The sequence below is a fragment of the Diaporthe batatas genome (assembly GCF_019321695.1).
Source record: "Diaporthe batatas strain CRI 302-4 chromosome Unknown Contig00002, whole genome shotgun sequence".
Taxonomy (NCBI): Eukaryota; Fungi; Ascomycota; class Sordariomycetes; order Diaporthales; family Diaporthaceae; genus Diaporthe; species Diaporthe batatas.
In genome coordinates, this window is record NW_025408549.1 from 905,682 (window position 1) to 922,672 (window position 16,991).

At 57.0% G+C, this 16,991-nt stretch overlaps 5 protein-coding genes across 5 annotated transcripts; 1 reads left to right on the forward strand and 4 right to left on the reverse strand.

Moving 5' to 3' along the window:
- Positions 1-725: 725 nt before the first annotated feature.
- KVR01_001680 (isocitrate lyase 1) lies at positions 726-3,287 on the reverse strand. Its single transcript, XM_044783171.1, has 5 exons — positions 2,742-3,287; positions 2,514-2,669; positions 2,107-2,449; positions 1,465-2,017; positions 726-1,390 (listed from the first exon to the last, which is right to left on the reverse strand). The coding sequence occupies exons 1-5, from the start codon at positions 2,970-2,972 to the stop codon at positions 1,033-1,035; spliced, it is 1,641 nt and encodes a 546-aa protein (XP_044649635.1). The 5' UTR covers positions 2,973-3,287; the 3' UTR covers positions 726-1,032.
- A 725-nt stretch (positions 3,288-4,012) lies between these two features.
- Positions 4,013-8,126, reverse strand: KVR01_001105 (uncharacterized protein). Its single transcript, XM_044791221.1, has 5 exons — positions 6,951-7,787; positions 6,821-6,884; positions 6,621-6,745; positions 4,823-6,570; positions 4,013-4,748 (listed from the first exon to the last, which is right to left on the reverse strand). The coding sequence occupies exons 1-5, from the start codon at positions 7,107-7,109 to the stop codon at positions 4,601-4,603; spliced, it is 2,244 nt and encodes a 747-aa protein (XP_044649060.1). The 5' UTR covers positions 7,110-7,787; the 3' UTR covers positions 4,013-4,600.
- Positions 8,127-8,931: 805 nt separating this feature from the next.
- On the reverse strand, positions 8,932-11,617 carry KVR01_001257 (uncharacterized protein; the record flags this gene model as incomplete). The annotated part of the gene is made up of 3 exons (XM_044786385.1): positions 8,932-9,940; positions 10,004-10,734; positions 10,793-11,617. The coding sequence occupies 3 exons, from the start codon at positions 11,615-11,617 to the stop codon at positions 8,932-8,934; spliced, it is 2,565 nt and encodes an 854-aa protein (XP_044649212.1).
- Positions 11,618-13,529: 1,912 nt separating this feature from the next.
- KVR01_001345 (uncharacterized protein) lies at positions 13,530-15,236 on the forward strand (the record flags this gene model as incomplete). Its single annotated transcript, XM_044782728.1, has 5 exons — positions 13,530-13,756; positions 13,870-14,170; positions 14,239-14,471; positions 14,571-14,636; positions 14,768-15,236. 5 exons carry the CDS (start codon positions 13,530-13,532, stop codon positions 15,234-15,236), a joined length of 1,296 nt encoding a protein of 431 aa, XP_044649300.1.
- Positions 15,237-15,799: 563 nt separating this feature from the next.
- On the reverse strand, positions 15,800-16,459 carry KVR01_001515 (uncharacterized protein; the record flags this gene model as incomplete). Its single annotated transcript, XM_044784184.1, has 1 exon — positions 15,800-16,459. The coding sequence occupies one exon, from the start codon at positions 16,457-16,459 to the stop codon at positions 15,800-15,802; it is 660 nt and encodes a 219-aa protein (XP_044649470.1).
- Between the last annotated feature and the right edge of the window lie 532 nt (positions 16,460-16,991).

Sequence of the window (16,991 nt, forward strand, 5' to 3'; positions counted from 1 at the left end):
CCAGTTGAAGGTAACCATGGCATTCGTGATAGAACGCCCCTTCATTCAGTGGACCGTGTCTTGTCGAAGAAATTCATATTCATGCTCATATGGTCAATAAATACAATGAACACGTAGGGCTTGCCCCGATCCAAGGAAGTCAACTCAAGTATTTGAGTTGAGTTGGCTGTGTGTGGATATCCTGAAGTCCCGCGGAAGAACTGAGCAAAGTGACACTTAGCCAGACGGAGTGCGCATATGCATAGCCGTCTGATGTTGTCAGATTCAAAAAGGGCTCGTTCGGCCCTTGTAAATGAGCGAGCCGCCATGAGAATGTAGTCATGCAGCACAGAGACATTGGTGTTGTGAAGTTGCGAGTACTGCTGCTTTGCGTCGTCAAGAGTGCTGGGGTCCAGGCAGAGTCCTCAGAGTCCTTGAATACTTCGGGGACAGAGTCGGTGGAGTACCACCGGAGGTTGATGGGTATTAGAATGTCCAATGAAGGCGGTTCAAAGACAACTTCGGCTTGCAATTTACCGTGCACCCATCGAGCATCCGGACATGCAGCGCCACTGGAACTGATCGAGCTGGTTACAGGAATCCCGCACAGGATCTCCAGAGTCATTGTTGCGCTGATATTTCCGGTCAAGTGAATCATACCATTGGAAAAGGTGGCATTTCACAAAGGTGTTGTCCTTTGGCGATCATCGACGATTCACCTTGTATTGTGGAAATTCGTCCATTGATGGAGTCCGGAAGGTTACGGGTCTAATGCTGTCAAACTTCATTGTATCACAAGAGATAAACCTCCAAATTTTCGAAAGGGAACAGATATTCACAGGGTAACAAGTCAATGCGCGGTCTTATATCCGCCTCAGCCTACATGCTTCCGAGATCCGACCACGCTAGATGATACCATTAGTGATTCCCTTGCAGGAAGCCGATTCATGATACCACGTCACGGAACCACATCACTTCAAAATAGGACTGCCGATTCGCCCTACGAGCATGCAAAGACAGACGCAAATCTGGCACACAGGAATACCCAATCACTCAGTGGAACTGGTCCTCTGTGACACCCTTGCCCATAGCAGCAGTGCTGCTCACGCCGCCAGTGACCATCTTCTGCAGCTCGTCGACGTAGGTTGCGCCGCTCCACTTCTGGTGCTTGACGACGTCGACGCCCTGCTCCATCTCGGGCTCCTGGACCAGCTCGCCGTACGCGCGCATGCCGACCTGGCTGTAGGCCCGCGCGAAGCGGTCGCTGATGAGGGCGGTCGTGTGCAGGCCGGCCAGCGTGATAAACTGCCAGCAGTAGCCCAGCGACGCCAGCCGGCGGATGTACGTCTCCTGCTCTGCGCGGGGCATGGCGGTCTTCCAGTTGAAGGAGGGGGAGAGGTTATATGCGAGCCTGGGTTGGTGGGATCCTGTTAGCTACACATGGTCGTCGGGACATGGGAGGTTGGGAGGTGTCGGGGGGCTCACTTCTGATCGGGCCAGACGGCATGCACGCCGCTGGCAAACTCCTCAGCCTGCTTGTAGTCGGGCAGCTTGCTCTCCATCCAGATGGCATCGCAGTAAGGGGCATAGGCGATGGCCCTGTTGATGGCACAGTCGCAGCCGCCCTTGAGGCGGTAGTAGCCCTCACGGGTGCGAGGCGCGTCCCAGTCGAAGAAGACGTCGACGCCCGTGATGCCCCGGGCCAGGGCGCGCGCCTCGGTCAGCGACTTGCCCCTGGACTCTTTGAGGTAGCGCGCCACGGCCCCCTGCTTGTCGACGTGGGCGCCCTTGTTGATGGCGTCGACCACGGCCTCGTCGAACCGCTTCAGCCCGGCCTGCGCGAGCCACTGGTCCTCGATCGCCTGCAGCTGGTCGCCCACCTTGCCCGCCTGCTCCGCCGCGATCATCAGGTCGTTGAGGGGCTGCAGGTTTGGGTTGGTCGTGCCCAGGATGAAGGCGTGGTCCCGCGGGTCGATGGTCGTCGAGATGAGCGTTGCCGCCTCTGCGTCGGTTCGCGCGATGGCGAGGAGGTTGGAGCCTGCGGTCACGAGGGGCCAGGTCAGTCTCTGCATCCATCACACTTCTTTTTCTGGTTTTTCTGGTCCCGGGGCGGCGGGGCGGGCTCACCCATGATGTCGGCCTGCGCCCGGATGGCCACCAGGCGGTTGATGTGCTCGCTGATGGGCACAAGCACCTTGCCGGCCATGTGGCCGCACTTCTTGGTGCCGGGCGCCTGGTCCTCGATGTGGATGCCCGCGGCGCCCTTCTCGATGAACAGCTTCGTCAGCTTCATCACCGCCGTCAGGCCGCCATGGCCCGTGTCCGCGTCCGCGATGATGGGCCGGAGATAGTCGATGTTGGCCAGGTTGGCCCGCTGCTCCTTGGGCGTCGTCAGGCGCTCCTGGCGCTGCTTGCGGTCGTGGAAGAGCTGGGCCATGAACAGGTGCGACACCTTGTTCGGGACGGTGGTCTGGTTGATGGCGGTGAGCAGGAAGTCGTCACGGACAGGGGAGCCAGGGGAGCCGTGTACTCACGTAGGGGTAGTCGGCCAGGTCAGGGCCAGGCTCGTCTGAGGCCGACGCCGTCGAGGATGACTGCCACCCGGACACGTAGACAGTATCTAGGTATTTGGCCATCTGTGTGACCATTGTAGGTTCCAGGCAGCCGTAGGTGTAGCTGGCATCTCGGTTCTGGCCCTTCTTGTGAGCTTCTCTGGCCTCACTCGACTGCATTTCCCCCGACACAGAAGTTCAGAAACCTACCTTGAACCTCGCCTCGAGGATACCCCACAGCTTCTTTGATTGCGCGTTGCTCGGGTACTCGATCTTGAGGTTCCCCCTCTTGGAGACGATCTGCTCGGCCGTGAAGGGCCTCTTGGTGTTCCTCCACCTAGAGTCACTCCACCACCTCTTGACCTCCTCGACCTCCCTGGCAAAGAGCTCGTCTTCGGTCTTGGGGTCCACCGAGGGGTTGACCATGTTGTTTGCCGCCATGATGGGTGTGTGCGTGTGTGAGGGGGATGTACAGGTAGAGATGTGTACGGAGTAACTCTTTTTGGTGATATACCACGAGAGTCTTCAAGAGTGTAAAGGGTGGAAGAGGAGGCGACGAGAGGCACAAGGCTAGAGACGAACAGACGAGGTCCTACCGCCGTCATATGATATGAAACTGCAGTCGAGTAACAAAGTCCCTGCCACGGCTCAGAGGCGGGCGTTTTATTTATTAGTACGTCGGTTCATCGGGAGGGTTCGGCCAAGCGGCTATGGCGACGAGGAATCCCATGCCGTTGATCACCTCGCACCCCTCGCACCCCTCGCACCCCTTCCCCCTGCCCCCTCCCCCGGGGACACCCTCTGAGTCTAACAGTGCTCGGTCAACTCCCGTGTTATGGGATATGGCGTGTGAGTGCAAGTGTGCGTGTATGTGACCACGCATGTACTTGCATTCCTGGCCGTGTGGTGGCGGTAAAACAAGGTACTTGCACTTTCTCGGCTTATACACTTGTCTCGGTTGAAAGGGACCGCACAGCATGCAGCCATTGGCCGAGTTGCCGAAAGCAGCCAAGCAGCACGCTGGGGAATTCGGTAGCCCAGACCCCCAGCTCCTCCCCCGCATCACGCTAGCCACGGCGTGGTATTCTAGAAGTGCCATTGGGGCCTGATGGGGGCGCCCCTTCTCCCTATTGCCGGGACCTGGGGGCGACGTTGAACACCCGTCTCATCGTCATGCAGTTGTGCGGTGCGACAAGAGCCTGCCTTTCTTGGCCACCCTGCTGATCTGATGCCATCTTGTCCTGCTTGTCTGCCTGCCAGCCTGCCAGATTGCCAGCTTGCTCACCAGTTGTTACAGCATCTCAAGATTGCTGCAGCTCTGTGCCCACGCTTGCCATGTTTGTTCGACAGGCACAGAGGGCCTCGTGCCTTAGACCAAGCAGCCCTGGCATGTGATAGCAGGGTCTGTCGTCATAGCTTTCACTTCGGTACAACCCCGGTCCCTCATGAGCCTCGTTGCCCTGCACGCCTGGCCCGATCGAGTTGTGGGACCTCGGTTCTTCCATCAACCCTACAAACCCGTCGTCTCACATCCGTGACTCGTCCTAGCTGTCACATGCGGAACATCTAGGAACATCTAGGGGACCATGCGCTTGCGTGTACGGAGTAGTGTGGTCGTCTCTCGGTCAACTTCCGAGCCCTATACTGTCAAAACTGCCAAACTGCCCCTGCGCCATGTAATGTGGCGTCGGTCGAGATCCTCACAACTGAATTCGAGCTTGACATGCTATTTAGGTGTATGTGTTCGTCTAGTGCGGCCACCAGGCGTTACAACGTCTGCCCGTGTTCACGTTATCTACCATCTCTCCAGTCTGATTCTCATCATGTCGTACCCGGACCTATGCCTTCTTTCTCTCAAGGTGCACTAACCCAAGAATGTCAACCGTTGACCGCCTTCAACTTGAATGTGCCCTTGCCCAATCTAGTCGTGCTTAAGCTCGCTCTCTACCTCAAACTCCTATCCTTTGCTAACCGTCGCTTTTCAGGAATCGTGTCCGTCTCGAACACCAAAATCACATGCCCGCCCATGTCTAAAGTTTGTGCTGAACAGCAAGCACAGAATGACCCGTCTAGGACAGTTCGGAGAGAGTCTTGGCCTGGTTCTCCTCCAGAGCCTTCACAAAAGTCTCATACGGAGTCAGCGTGCCCAGCGCGCGGCGCATGTGGGCATTGACGATTTGCAGACCGTAGACATAGCTGGCGTTGACCCAGCCAAACCTGCGAGAACTTGTTAGCGATAGGCCACCTTCAGACAGCAGCCCGGCAGCCGCCAATGTCTGCGTGTGACTCACCCTTCTTTCGCTACGCCCTTGAAATCCAGTCCCTGGTTCCCGTACTCGGCATCAACCCTGTGCGGGTCGATTGGTCTTGTCACATCGTACTTCTCGACTACTACACCGTTGAAGTCCACAAATGCCTTGGTCATCATGAACAGCCACTTGTACGCCAACCGCTCGGCCTCTTCCGTGAAGCTATAACGGTAGAGACCCGTCCAGGCGAGGATCTGCTGTGGTGCCCAGCCGTAGGGGTAGTCCCACTGACGGTTCGGCCGGGCAAGGCTGATTTCGCCACGGCTCTTAAGTGTCCCGGCTAGCAGTCCTCCGTACGCCTCGAATTTGGGAAGCGCCTTGGTCACCATGGCAGCGGCCTGCTTGGGGGACGCGACACCTGCCCAGAGCGCCCAGAAGGTCGTGCAAGACTCATAGGTGGTCTGCTCATGTGTGTCCGTGTTGTAGTCGAAGTACATGCCTTCTTCCTCGTTCCACAGGAACTTGTCGATGGCCAGCTTGCGGCGCTTCGCCCTGCGATCCCAGATGGCAGACGATTCGACCTGGCCTGGCACGAGTGAGCCGGCGCAGAACTCCTCAGGGATGGCCAGCTTGTCGCCGAAGATGTTTCGGATGGTGCGGGCGATATCAGTCTCGTACTTGTAGAGCAATGAGTTGAGGTCAATGGTTGCAAGGTTCGCGCAGACCTTTTCGAACCGGTAGCTGGTGTCATGGCCTGACTCCCGCACGGCCCGGTCATGCATGAAGTACTCGTCCAGTTCCGGCTCGAGGATCTCGCGTTTGTTATAAGCGCGAACAAATTCCTTAAACTCCATGTTGTGCTTTTTGCAGTAGGGCGCCAGGACGTGCTCGAAGTGGTTAGCCTCCGTCTCCGGCGGAACGCCCATACCGACTGGCCCGTACCGCGACAGGCCTGAGACGGGGTCATAACGAGGAGCAGAAATCCAGATGCTGTGATACTCCTTGATGGCTGCCAGTATAGCCCCCCGGAGGAACTCGAGGGCTCCTGGCTCGTGTCGGATCTTCTCGTAGACACGGAGTGCCATGTCGGTCAAGAAAGGAGGCTGTGACCGACCCAGGTAGTAAGACCGGGTGGCATTGAGGATCTTGCCATAGTGTTTGATGCAGAAGCAGAAGTTGATCACCATGGACTTGGCGAGATCAACCCTGTCATTAACAAGCAAGCCTAGCGACTCCATGTAGCTGTCCCAGCCGTAGAACTCGTTGAAACGGCCGCCAGGGACGACAAAGGGCAGACCACGCAGCGTATCCTCGCCAGTCTTGGGGTCTTTGACCTTCTCCATCTCCACGGCGAGGAGACCAGGGGCATCATTCAGGTCACGAATGAACTCGGCGGTGATCTCCATCGCGTCCGGAAGGCGGACGACATCCAGTCTGAGCTCCGGCCGCTCCTTTGCTACCTTGGTGTAGAACTCGAACTGCTCGGGCTCGCCGAAGGGGACATAGATGCGTGGGCGGGGGTCATCGGTCCAGTCCTTGGGATCCCGGGCGCAAATGTCGATGGTAGAAGCGTCGATCCTCCGCGTCAGGCCATCCCAGAAATGGTCACGGATGAGACGGGACAGTCTGTTGACCGGGTTCTCGTTGAGACGTGCCTCGTCCAGGATGATTTGTTTACGGCCATACTCCTTAGCCAAGGACAGCTCCTGCAGGAGGTTGGACAGCATGTAAGTCCCTCGAATGTCGAACCTGTTGAAACCGTTGGACGCAGCCGTCCGAAGCGAGAGCACCTGTGTGATGTCAGCTTGAGCCAGCAGACATGGCGGGTGGCACGGTCTACCTTGGGGCCGTTATCCTCGATTGTGATCTGCATGTTTCCATCTGTGTCCTCCTGCGATTGTAGACTCTCGAGGGTGGCATCGACCGAGATGAGAAACCGACGGTTCTGCTTCAGGGTAGTCTCGTCTGATCATTGACCAAAAATGTCAGCGAAGGACCTCGACACTGTGAGACGGAGAGAGGTGCTTCTGCCGCACATACCATGGCTTCCTCGGCGAAAAGGCTCCTTCAGGCCCAGTCTCTCCATCTGCTGCATGAGACTATTCTGTGGGGCAATTGGTGTGAGTAGACGTTCCTAGCAGTGACAGCGGATGGCCAATTGGGAGCATACCTGGGAGAAGGTGCGAGTCCGGGCCGAGGCCTTTGTGCCCTTGTGACGGTCGGCTGCGTAGTATGTTTTGGCATCGTCGAATACATCGTAATCATCAATGGAGTCGCTCCGGCCTTGGGGACCGGGGCCCTTTTGTTCATCCATGCCGGTGCCAGACATTGCCAGCTATCGGAATAGAAGATGTCGGCGTTGGCACACTGGGGTTGGAGGTTGTCGGGAGCCCACAAGCGTAGGTAAGATGTGGTATAGCGGACGAGATACGGACGGGGCTGAAGGAGAAAACAAAGATAAACTGTGGCGGTCTGCGGTCGTGTGACGGTCGGGACAATGCTCGTACTGGAGGAGCTACGTAGGTGGTATCAGGTCCCCTGTACGTTCTCATTCAGGTTAGCGGCACGAACAGGGTGCGGAAGCTGGAGTGACTGCTGCAGAGGCGGAATTGGTGCTGATGCTGATGCTGATGGAGTTGCCAATGCTGATCAGACTCGAGAAGGGCAGGTGATGGAGCAGGTGATGCCGCAGGTAGCCTGGTCAGCTCAGCAAACCGGCAGAGAGAGTTATGCGACGTGGCCACCAGTGGACAAGCTCGAGGAGGGAAGCGGTGGAGGAGCGCATGGGGCAGATATAGTGAGTGGGTTTATTAGAAGAGAGCCCTGAAAGCCTGGGTTACAGAGACGGACGGGTTGGGACAGCTTTCAGGGTCCAACCACACCTTGCCCAGCGCCCGCGCCCACACCCGCGCCCGACCCGAGCCTCGCTTCCCGAAGGGACCAAGCGGGCTGGGCGATGCGGATGCGGATGCTGCTGCATGGTCTCGGTCGTGGTGGGCAAGAAGAAATGAACTCACCTCCCGTTTGAGCTGCGAGAGCAGGTGGACTACTCCGTAGCTGTGTGCTGTGTGTGCCAGACCGTCTTGAGAAAGGTGGTTACACCAGCTTCTTATTGGTGATGAACACGGGGGGATCTCATCGGATCTCGACGAGGGGCGCAGGGCCAGCACGACTACTCGGTGCAGCTTCACCGGGTCCTGACAAGCCGGTTGGTTGTTTCTGCTGTTCGATTGCTTGCTTGCTTGCTTGTTTGCTCGTTCGATCAGCCTTGCTTCAGGGTAAGGATACAATGCAATGTAAGAGAGCTTTAGGATGACAGGTTTGAAGCCTAAGGACACAATTTGCGTAGAAACAAGTCTATCGGGGTCAGAATCAAAATCAGATGCCCCCCAGACGCTGGCCGGGCACCATGGCAGAGGACTGTTAGATCGGCATCGGGGAAAGACGTCACCCAGAAGCTGGCAGGCTGGTCGGTCCACACTACCCCACGCCCGCCATCCTGATTGGGCTCTGGCAGTCGCAACCCCCACCTGCTCAAGCTACAGCCCATTCACAGTCGTTGCTTAAGCCAACGTCCCTCTTCGTATCGTATCCACCCTGACGTACCTGTAAGGGTTGCTCGTAATCCCTATCACATCACATTGCCCGTGTACCAACTCTACTCCGGTATTCTTTCCTTTGGCCACTTTGCACGCGTCAGGATTTCTTTGTGATAGCCAGAGTCTGGGCAGCAGCCCTCCAGCCCTTGGAAATTACCTGCTTGAGTGGAGAGCACGCCCATGATCACAGTGTCGTGGCATAGAGTCCATGCACTCTTGGGCCTAGCCGCAGCCCCGTTCCACGACACCATCTCCTTTGTGCTGAGAGAGTGTGCGGCCTCGACCCCACAAGCTTCGGGCACGACCACCAAGTGAGTTTCTCTAGTTTCTGGCAACACAAAGGATCCATCCTCACTCATGCTCGGCCCTCACTAGTAGTAAATTTTACCTTGCCAAGTCCGCTGTTGCTCTCTGTGGCAGCCACTTCACGATAATCATAAGAGTATAATTTCAGATGAACATGATCAACGACAATAATACGGCCTTGAGTTCCACGCACCTGCTTGCCGACAACCCCAATGCAGCCCAACCACCTTTCTTGCCCTCTGCTCCTTACCAGCTCAGACGTATCAAGCTCGGGTTCAGAACAACCGGCAGCAGGAAGTGGCACCCCACTAACATGGCGAATGGGAATATCGACGCAAATTCCCTGATCTGCCACTGGTACGGGATGGCCCAGTAACCAAGCACGATCATGGCCGTGCTTCCCAGGCAGAACAGAAACGTGCCCTTGAACTTCTTCAGGACGTGGGCCAGCTCCTCGGTGAAGCTGACGTCCCGGAGCTCCTTGGACGTAGCGCCCCAGTTCACCTCGATCTCAAAGAAGTGGCACAGGATCGCGTGCGAAACGTGCAGCGAGACGCCCCCGAGGTAGATGGTGAACATGGGGATCCACTGGACATTGTCCAGGTAGTTGTTGATCAGCGGGCCCCTCTTGAGCCTGTGCCGCAGTACCGCCAACGATACGTTGCCCAGCCCCGTGAAGACCACGACGACGCTGAAGAAGATGGAGAACGAGTTGGCGTAGTACTTCTCGTACAGGTCCACTCCCCAGCCTGTCACGAGGTAGTTCGTCACCACGAGCAGCCATGCAGACCCGATGGCATAAAATGTTCCGATGTAAGAACAGATGGTGATCTTCTTCGGAAGTGGTATGAGGGACGCCGAGATGAATTTCCTGAATAGGGGAGTGAATGGCCCCCTTGTGATCCAGTATCTGAACGGGTGGAAGAGCAGCTCGTTGCATCCGTACGCGTACTTTTCCCACCGCGCGAGCTCGTCATCAACTGTCAAGGACACGCCTTCTTTGAACCCCTCGCCCGTGTATGCGGCGTACCGAATGGCGTAGCCTGCACACTGCAGTCGGATAGCCATATCGAAATCCTCAGATACGTGAGACTCAGACCAGTACTTCTCATACCCGTCGTCGTCTTCGAATGCGGCTGCGGTCTGTATGGCTGACCAACGCATGAGGGCGTTGTGGCCGACAAACGGGCACACATCGCCCGTGGAGACGGCGTAGGTTATGGCCGTGTAGATGAGGTTTGTGAACCATGTGATACTACAAGTAGCGTCAGTTTCTATTCCACCTGCAGGTGATCTGAGAAGACTGCATTTGGCTTACCCCTTTTCAAAGAACGAGGTGGTAACATTCAAGACTCCGGATGTGAATTGTATGATGGCCACCTGTGGCGACTGCTCCATCTCACTGACGCCGTCTAGAAAGCAGTCCCTGGGTACTCGTGTGTCGCAGTCAATCAGAAGGATGTAGTCGCCCATCCGAATGTTGCCTCCTGCCAGCGTTCTCCCCTCGTCTTCCCCAAGGACCGCTTGGAGAGCCTCTTCGTACACGGCGCGTTCTTTCTTGTCTGTCCAATGCTCGTCACGTGCGACAAGGTGCAGCTTTTCTTCTACCCTCCTGGACACGCTCATTCCGTAGTTCATATTGGACGCTTTCTTGAACTTTCCACGGCGCACAAAAGGCGTCTCGCCTTTAGGGTCGTGTCTGGGCCTCGCCACCCACCCGATCTGGTGCTCGTCGTAGAATTCCCGGCGCTCCTGGGCCTCCTTCTCGCTCAGAAGTTGCATCCCGTCATCATTCACGAAGATGTTGGCGGTGCCTCCCTGCATCTCGTAGGTCGAGATGGCAGTCTTGACAGACATGACCGTTGGTCGGATGACAGCGGCCGTCCCTTCTTTGTACACCGGCATCTGTATGGTAACGTGAGGTAGACAGTCCCGCCGATCCAGACGCTTCTCAGGTGCTTTTCCGGAGTAATACTTTGAGTTGCTGTTGACCTGTTTGGTTGGGCCGAACATCTGGACAAGATTGCCACAGATTGCTTGAAAGAAGAACTAAACATCCTTGTTAGTTTCAAGAGTCCCCATGACATGCAAGTGATGTTTTACGAACCATGCTGAGGAAAAGTTGCACGGGAGCGAGGACGACCAGCGCCAGTCGAGGAAAATACCCGTCTACTTTGCACTCCATTGCCAGGTGCCTCCAGCCGAAGCCCATGCATGTGGTGGCGAGGCAGATAGTGAGAGCGATAATGATGGAGCTGACGATTCTAACCGGCCGCATTTCCTGCCCGTCCGTTCCTTCCTCCAGCACTCGAGGGTCCGCGGCGTCGGTGCGGTTTCCTGCCAGTGCTTTTGGGTTATTACTCTCACCTTTTTCAGTGATCTCTCCTCCACCAACCCAGATCCTCGTGACGAAACTTTCTTCCAAGGTTTCCGCCCGCTGTAGCAGAAGTTCTGGATCATCGTCCCACACGACAAGGATCATCAAATCCTCTATGAATGCGGCAAAATGGTGGACCTGACACTGTGGTAGGTCTGACATGGTCTTCAATACCTGCACGCGCAGGCCGTTCGGCATGGGGACGTAACCAAGCTTCTTGTGCGCCATGCCTTCCAAGATCGTCCTTGTGACCGGGGTACTCACTGTCATCGCACAGCAAACGTTCATCTTCTTGACATTATCAAGTAAGCCGTTCTCGAAGAGGGATAATTGTGGAGGACAGCATGAGTACTTCCCCCGCTCCTTCTTGAGCACAATTCCCTGCCATGGGTCTGCGGCAGAGACATATGATCTCACAAGGGCTTCATGGTAAAGATAATTCACCATGACGTCGTTACGGATACCATTCAAGGAATCCATTGCCTCCCTGCGCTCCTGTGTTGACGATATGCTGGATGTCTTGGTCCTCTCAGACACGGAGGGCTTCTGCCCCATATTCGACGAATTGGAGGGTGTGCTGGTCGAACCCGCATTTGAATCGCCACCATCTACCTCGTGGCCTTTTGTTGTGGCTGGCAGCCCAGCTTGAGTATCGGATCGTCTCCCATCTAGGCGAGGTAGATCGGAATGTGGCGTGGCCGGCGCTTTCCCTTTAGACAAGCCGGTAGCATGGTCATCGTCCTCATCCCTTCTGGTCTGTCCAGATCGCGTAGAGACTTCCAAGTCCTGTAGTGGGATGCAATTGACGCTCTGGTGGCCGTCACTGGTATAATACGCCGGAGAGTATGCGCCTTGTGCTGACGGAGCCTCTGGCGCCGGAGATCCAGCTAGAGCGCGTGCCGGCCGGTTGGATGTGGTGCCAAAATGCGGGGCCGATTCTGTCGGTGATGAGTACGAGCTGGAGGATGGTGTGCCTCGTAGCGAATCTCCGAGACGGACCTGGCCAGGGGACTGCGGCAGTGTGATATGTGGAGGACCGGCGTCCCGAGACGACGAAGGAGCCTCGAGCACGGGAATTCGGGGACTGAGAGGAGGACGCGGCCGAATGTCCTGCGCGTGGTCATCGTCTCGTTCAAAAAATTGCGGGACCTGGTCTTCTTGAGAATTCAAGTGTGGTATTTCGCCTGCGTCCCACGACAGTGGTCGTTCTGAGGCTGGATGGTCAGACATATCGTGAGGCGGGGCGGCGGTGAAGCTCAGGAGCTTTCCACAAAGAGGTGCAAAGCTGGGCGGTTCGCCTTGCCTTCAGATTCATGGAGGTGACAGAAACAGAGTTGAACGTGGAATTCAGGACTAAGCTTCATGTTTGGGTTTGTGTGCCCTTGCCAGCCTCCAAACATGGCCGGCACATGGCAGTCTCAACGCTAGGTGAGAAGTTTGGAACTGGCGCCTCGCCGGCCCGCACGACAGTCACGATGATCACTGGACCATTGTGCCTCGTCCTCGGGGCGATGAACTTGGCTGCCAACTTGAGGCTGTGTGCCACTGAGTCCCAGGATGCACTGTGTGCACGGGACAGAGTGGTCATCCTGTCGATATCGGGCCTCTGGTCGGCGCATCACCAGCCACTAGGCGGTAAAACACGAGAGCTATGCACGGCCGACAGGCAGGACCGGTCGTGGGCCGGGATCAAGTGAGCAATATTTTCAGCCACCAAAGCAGAAAAGCTACCGCCGGCCATGATAGCAAGCACCGGTGCGCCATGGTGGACGTGCCAGCGTCGCGGACAGTCAATCGTCTGGTACTGGAGGTAGCAACTCAGAAGGAGGACAGAATTCGAGAGCCGGCCGATTTGGCAGGTTGTCGCCGAGCCCGGGTCAGCTCCAACTCGTGATGGGGATTTCAGGTCGAAAAGTCTCCACGTGAAGACATCTCGATCGGATGCGGCAACTTGAACATTTCAACGAGGTCAAGCTGGCTACCGGAGAGCCATTCCTGGGTGGTGGGTAGCCATGTACTCACCTACCTAGGTACTTAGTTATGTACCTGGGTACCTAGGCAGGTAGTACCTAAGTACCTACCTAGGTAGGTACCTAGGTATCTAGGTGGCTCCTGCTGCATGCACATTGTCTTGTTAGGACTGGGAGGTGGGTCCGGCGGGCGGCGGGCGGCAGTGCTCCTGGGCCCCTCGGTTGCCCCTCCAGGTCAATCGTCAAGGATGCCTCTCCCAGATCCCTCCGAGATCGACCCTGCGAGGCACTCACAGCACCTACTAACAAGTAGTGGTCTACCTGTATTCAGCCACCGGGCTGCAATGGACTAGATATCTCGCCCTCCCGAACCGCGTCTCCCCTCTCTTCTTGTTCCTATTGCCGTCCCCATGCTTCCCTAGTATTCTTCCTCATTTGCATGCTCTCTGCTTGCACCTGTCCTCGCTTACTGCTCCTGGACACATGTCAAATCCGCAATGGCTGTCTTCGTAGATCTTGAAGACGACGACGTTGAGCCGCTCGAGCAGGGCCACAACCTGGCCAGACCTGTGTGGACCGGAAATGCGCCGCCAGACTGCTCGGTCGGTCACGGGCACGAGGAGCACAACGCCGCTCCCCTCGGCCCGGACGATCGCGAGGAGGCGACTCACGAGCCCGCTGTCGCAGAGGCACACCTGATGACAGTGGCTTTGGGATGCTATCCGTAGGCGAACCACCAAATCTTTTGGCCCCTTTCGGTCTTCTGTCTTCTCAACTCCGACCTCTTCCCCGGGAGCTCTGTGCCTGGGGATGGGCCCAACTGACTGGAGTCACCAGTATTGTCATGGCCGTGGCTGCTCAGCTTGACCTCAACGACCTCGACAGCCTGTCGCGCACTTGTCGAGGCGTTCACGACTCCCTCCTGCAGTACCGCTCCATCCTCCTCAAATCGACCCTTCACTGCACCAACGAGGACCTGCCTGTCGATCCCGAGTCCACTCTGCGATACCGCGCCAGGGCTGGCAACTGGTACTACATGGAGGACACGTCGAGGAGCAGCTATTACAACGGCAAGGCCGGGAGCTGTGCCCGGGACATGGTCTCCAAGTGTCGCAAATGCAGCACCGTCATGTGCAGGGTGGGCTTCTTTCCCCGGCCGCCACACAGCCTTGCGAGCCCCAGACTTACAAGCCATCTGTTCTCCAGAATTGTGCGATCAAACCACCAGCCCCTGCCGTTATGCGCGACAGACATCGCAGGCTCTGTCTCTCCTGCCAGAAGGCACCCATCGGCTGCCTCGTGAAGCCACCGCTAAGTTCCGACATCCCAGCCGCCTCCGGCCTGGTGCAACGTGCCATATGTACATGCGAGACAGCCGGGGTGTGGCTATGCCAGCCCTGCGGCCGTGGAATCAGGGGCGCCGACTCCGAATATCGCGGGTGAGAGGACTCCCTCATTCTTTCTTTTGACTTTACATGCCCCTGTCCCACAGGTGAAGGCACGTCACAGGGGACCCACAGACACTGACGCGGATTCAGGATCTGGAAATGGCGGTCCCAGTACGGAGAGGTCCTTGGTGGACTCGGCACCGGTATCGGGGGCAAGTACAACTCCACGAGGGGGCAATTTTGACTGCAGTTGTTCTTCATTCACCAACGCGGCAGAATTTACTAACAAAATATGCAGATGCCGATCGGGGAGTGGAGTGTTGGAGGAAAAACGAGTGTTGCAACAGCAAGTACATTGAGCACGAGACTGACTGCGACGCCGCAGACGCCCGCGAAGCAGAGGATCTCCTAGCTCAGGGCCAATCCGCTGGCACATCACCAACCACGCTGAGCCTCTACAGTGGAGCACACTCATGGGGCAGTAGCCATAGCAACCTGAGCCTCCATAGCAATTCTTCTACGCCGGGCCTTCTGGACCCAACCGCGGCAAACACGCGGACGCCGTCGCCGGCCTTGGGGCCTGGGTATGCTAGGCACGAGGTAGAAGGCATCGGGAATAAGATCAAATCTGTCAAGATAACCATGGTAAGAGTTGGTGGGGGCGTGCCTGAGTGGGAGGATGAAAAGGCCTCAGGCCAGAGCTTGCGTCGCGAGGCTACGGGTCACGCCCGGAGCTGGTGTGGTTGGTGTTCAAGGGTCATTCCCAGCAAGAAGGATTATCAAGTGGACGAGAAGAACCAGGCTTCCAAAAACTAGATGATAATTCGAAGTACGGCCTCAGAAAATTGGCGTCTTGGATTGGCCGCGGAGGACAGTCGAGATTCTGCTGATGGACGTATTCTGCAACTTGAATTCTATCGCCGCCCATCTTTGATCCTCCCCCCCCTGGATCTTGACCACAATAGGTTGCGAGATCTGCAATGAAGCTCGAACTGATATTTGGAGTTGGTTTAAATGTACAGAAGGAGCTCGTCGACCTTCTGTCTGCCGAGCCCGCCAGCCTTTCGATGCCTGTCTTTTATGGTTCTCCCAGATCTTACATTTGTAGTTGGTACACTAAGGTACACCTGCGGCCATCCCACATCGCCCAGAACTACTTTGGTTCTGGGTGACATTTATTCACCGCATCCACCGTCTCTGGGGCTATGACCGGTTCGAGGTCGTCCAGAGAAGACGTCCAGGCGTAGCTCATCACTTCATGTCGACAACCCCAGCCGAACATGTCGAGATCCCAGAATGGGCGGCCTTGGTCCTTCCGGGACTCGCGACCGAGCGTACCCACGTGGCTGTCGTAGACCACAACTCGATGATCCACCGTACTATATCTCCCCCCGGTAAAGCATTTGCGTCCTCCGATGGCGATCCTCCTTTGCCTTGGCACGTATGGGCCCCCACCGCTGGCGGATGAGCTCCATCTTCGTCCGCTCGAACTCGAGCTTCTCCTTGGGCGCCTGGCAGCACATCATGACGAAGATGTGCGGGATCGCGTACTTGTCCGACAGCGCCCGGACGTTCCACTTGTGCGGGTCCTCCTCACGCAGCCGCCGCATCTCGTCGACCTCGGCCTTGGTGATGGGGCCCCGGGCGTGGAAGGCCGGGTCGTACTTGTGGTTGCCCGTCGGCAGCGTCGGCAGGTCTGTGGCCTGTACCGCCCCAGCGCCGCCCGCTGTGGTGGTCGGCGCAAAGTGTGACTCGAATATCTTGGCCAGGTTCGCGCGCCTCCGAGGGTCGTTCTTGGGCAGGAACTTGAAGGGTGTGTGGTATACGGACGGGGCGCTCGCGGGCGGGTTGAAGATGATGTGGTCTGATTGCTGGCTCGAGTCGGGGGCGAGGAAGGAAGGGTGTGGCGAGATATTTAGAGAGCGCCTTGTGCGTGACGCGGTAGCTTTCGAGCGTATTTGCTGCCTGAGGGTGCGTCTTGTGCTGGAGACGCAGCTCCGTGCCGCGCGTCGCAGGAGGGTGTGTGCTGGGGCCTCCATTATGATGTCTGGGGGCAGGGCCGTCGCCTCAAAAGGAAGGGCGAGGAAGGCGGGAGTGTTGGGACCGGGGAGTCCAGGCGATTGGGATCGAATGAGTTTCAGCCGGAATGGCACGTCGTCAATTGTCCGCCGCTTATTTGTCGTCCCAATCGCGATGGCTACCGATCAGAGGCTGGGCTTGAGCTCTTCGCGGTCGAGGAAAAAAGTTCCCTGGCTGCATGAGCCGGGACGGGCTGGTTACCTAATCAGAGAAGTGGGTCTACGCTGGGGAGCTTTGGCCAATAGCTCGAAAACAGGCACACGACAGCAGTTACACACAGACTACTTAGTACCTACCTAGGTATCCAGGTAGGCACTTACTGTGTACCAGCTTAATAACAAGCATGGTTTGGCTCTATATGCCTGCCTGAGTCAACAAGACTCCGCGCTCGACCAGGACGCCTACGTCGATCGACCCCGGATCATAGTGTCTCGGAGCTCCTAGGATAAGCTGTGTCTTTTCCAAGCCATGACCCGCAACTGTTTCCTGCTC

Excerpts from the sequence above, each read along its gene's own strand:
- KVR01_001105 (XM_044791221.1), bottom strand. The coding sequence starts at position 7,109 with ATGTCTGGCACCGGCATGGATGAACAAAAGGGCCCCGGTCCCCAAGGC. Across the intron at positions 6,746-6,820 it reads TTTTCGCCGAGGAAGCCATG|ACGAGACTACCCTGAAGCAG; the intron begins GTATGTGCGGCA and ends GTCAATGATCAG. Across the intron at positions 6,571-6,620 it reads TCGAGGATAACGGCCCCAAG|GTGCTCTCGCTTCGGACGGC; the intron begins GTAGACCGTGCC and ends GACATCACACAG.
- KVR01_001680 (XM_044783171.1), bottom strand. The coding sequence starts at position 2,972 with ATGGCGGCAAACAACATGGTCAACCCCTCGGTGGACCCCAAGACCGAA. Across the intron at positions 2,450-2,513 it reads ACCTGGCCGACTACCCCTAC|ACCACCGTCCCGAACAAGGT; the intron begins GTGAGTACACGG and ends GCCATCAACCAG. Across the intron at positions 1,391-1,464 it reads GCCGTCTGGCCCGATCAGAA|GCTCGCATATAACCTCTCCC; the intron begins GTGAGCCCCCCG and ends CCACCAACCCAG.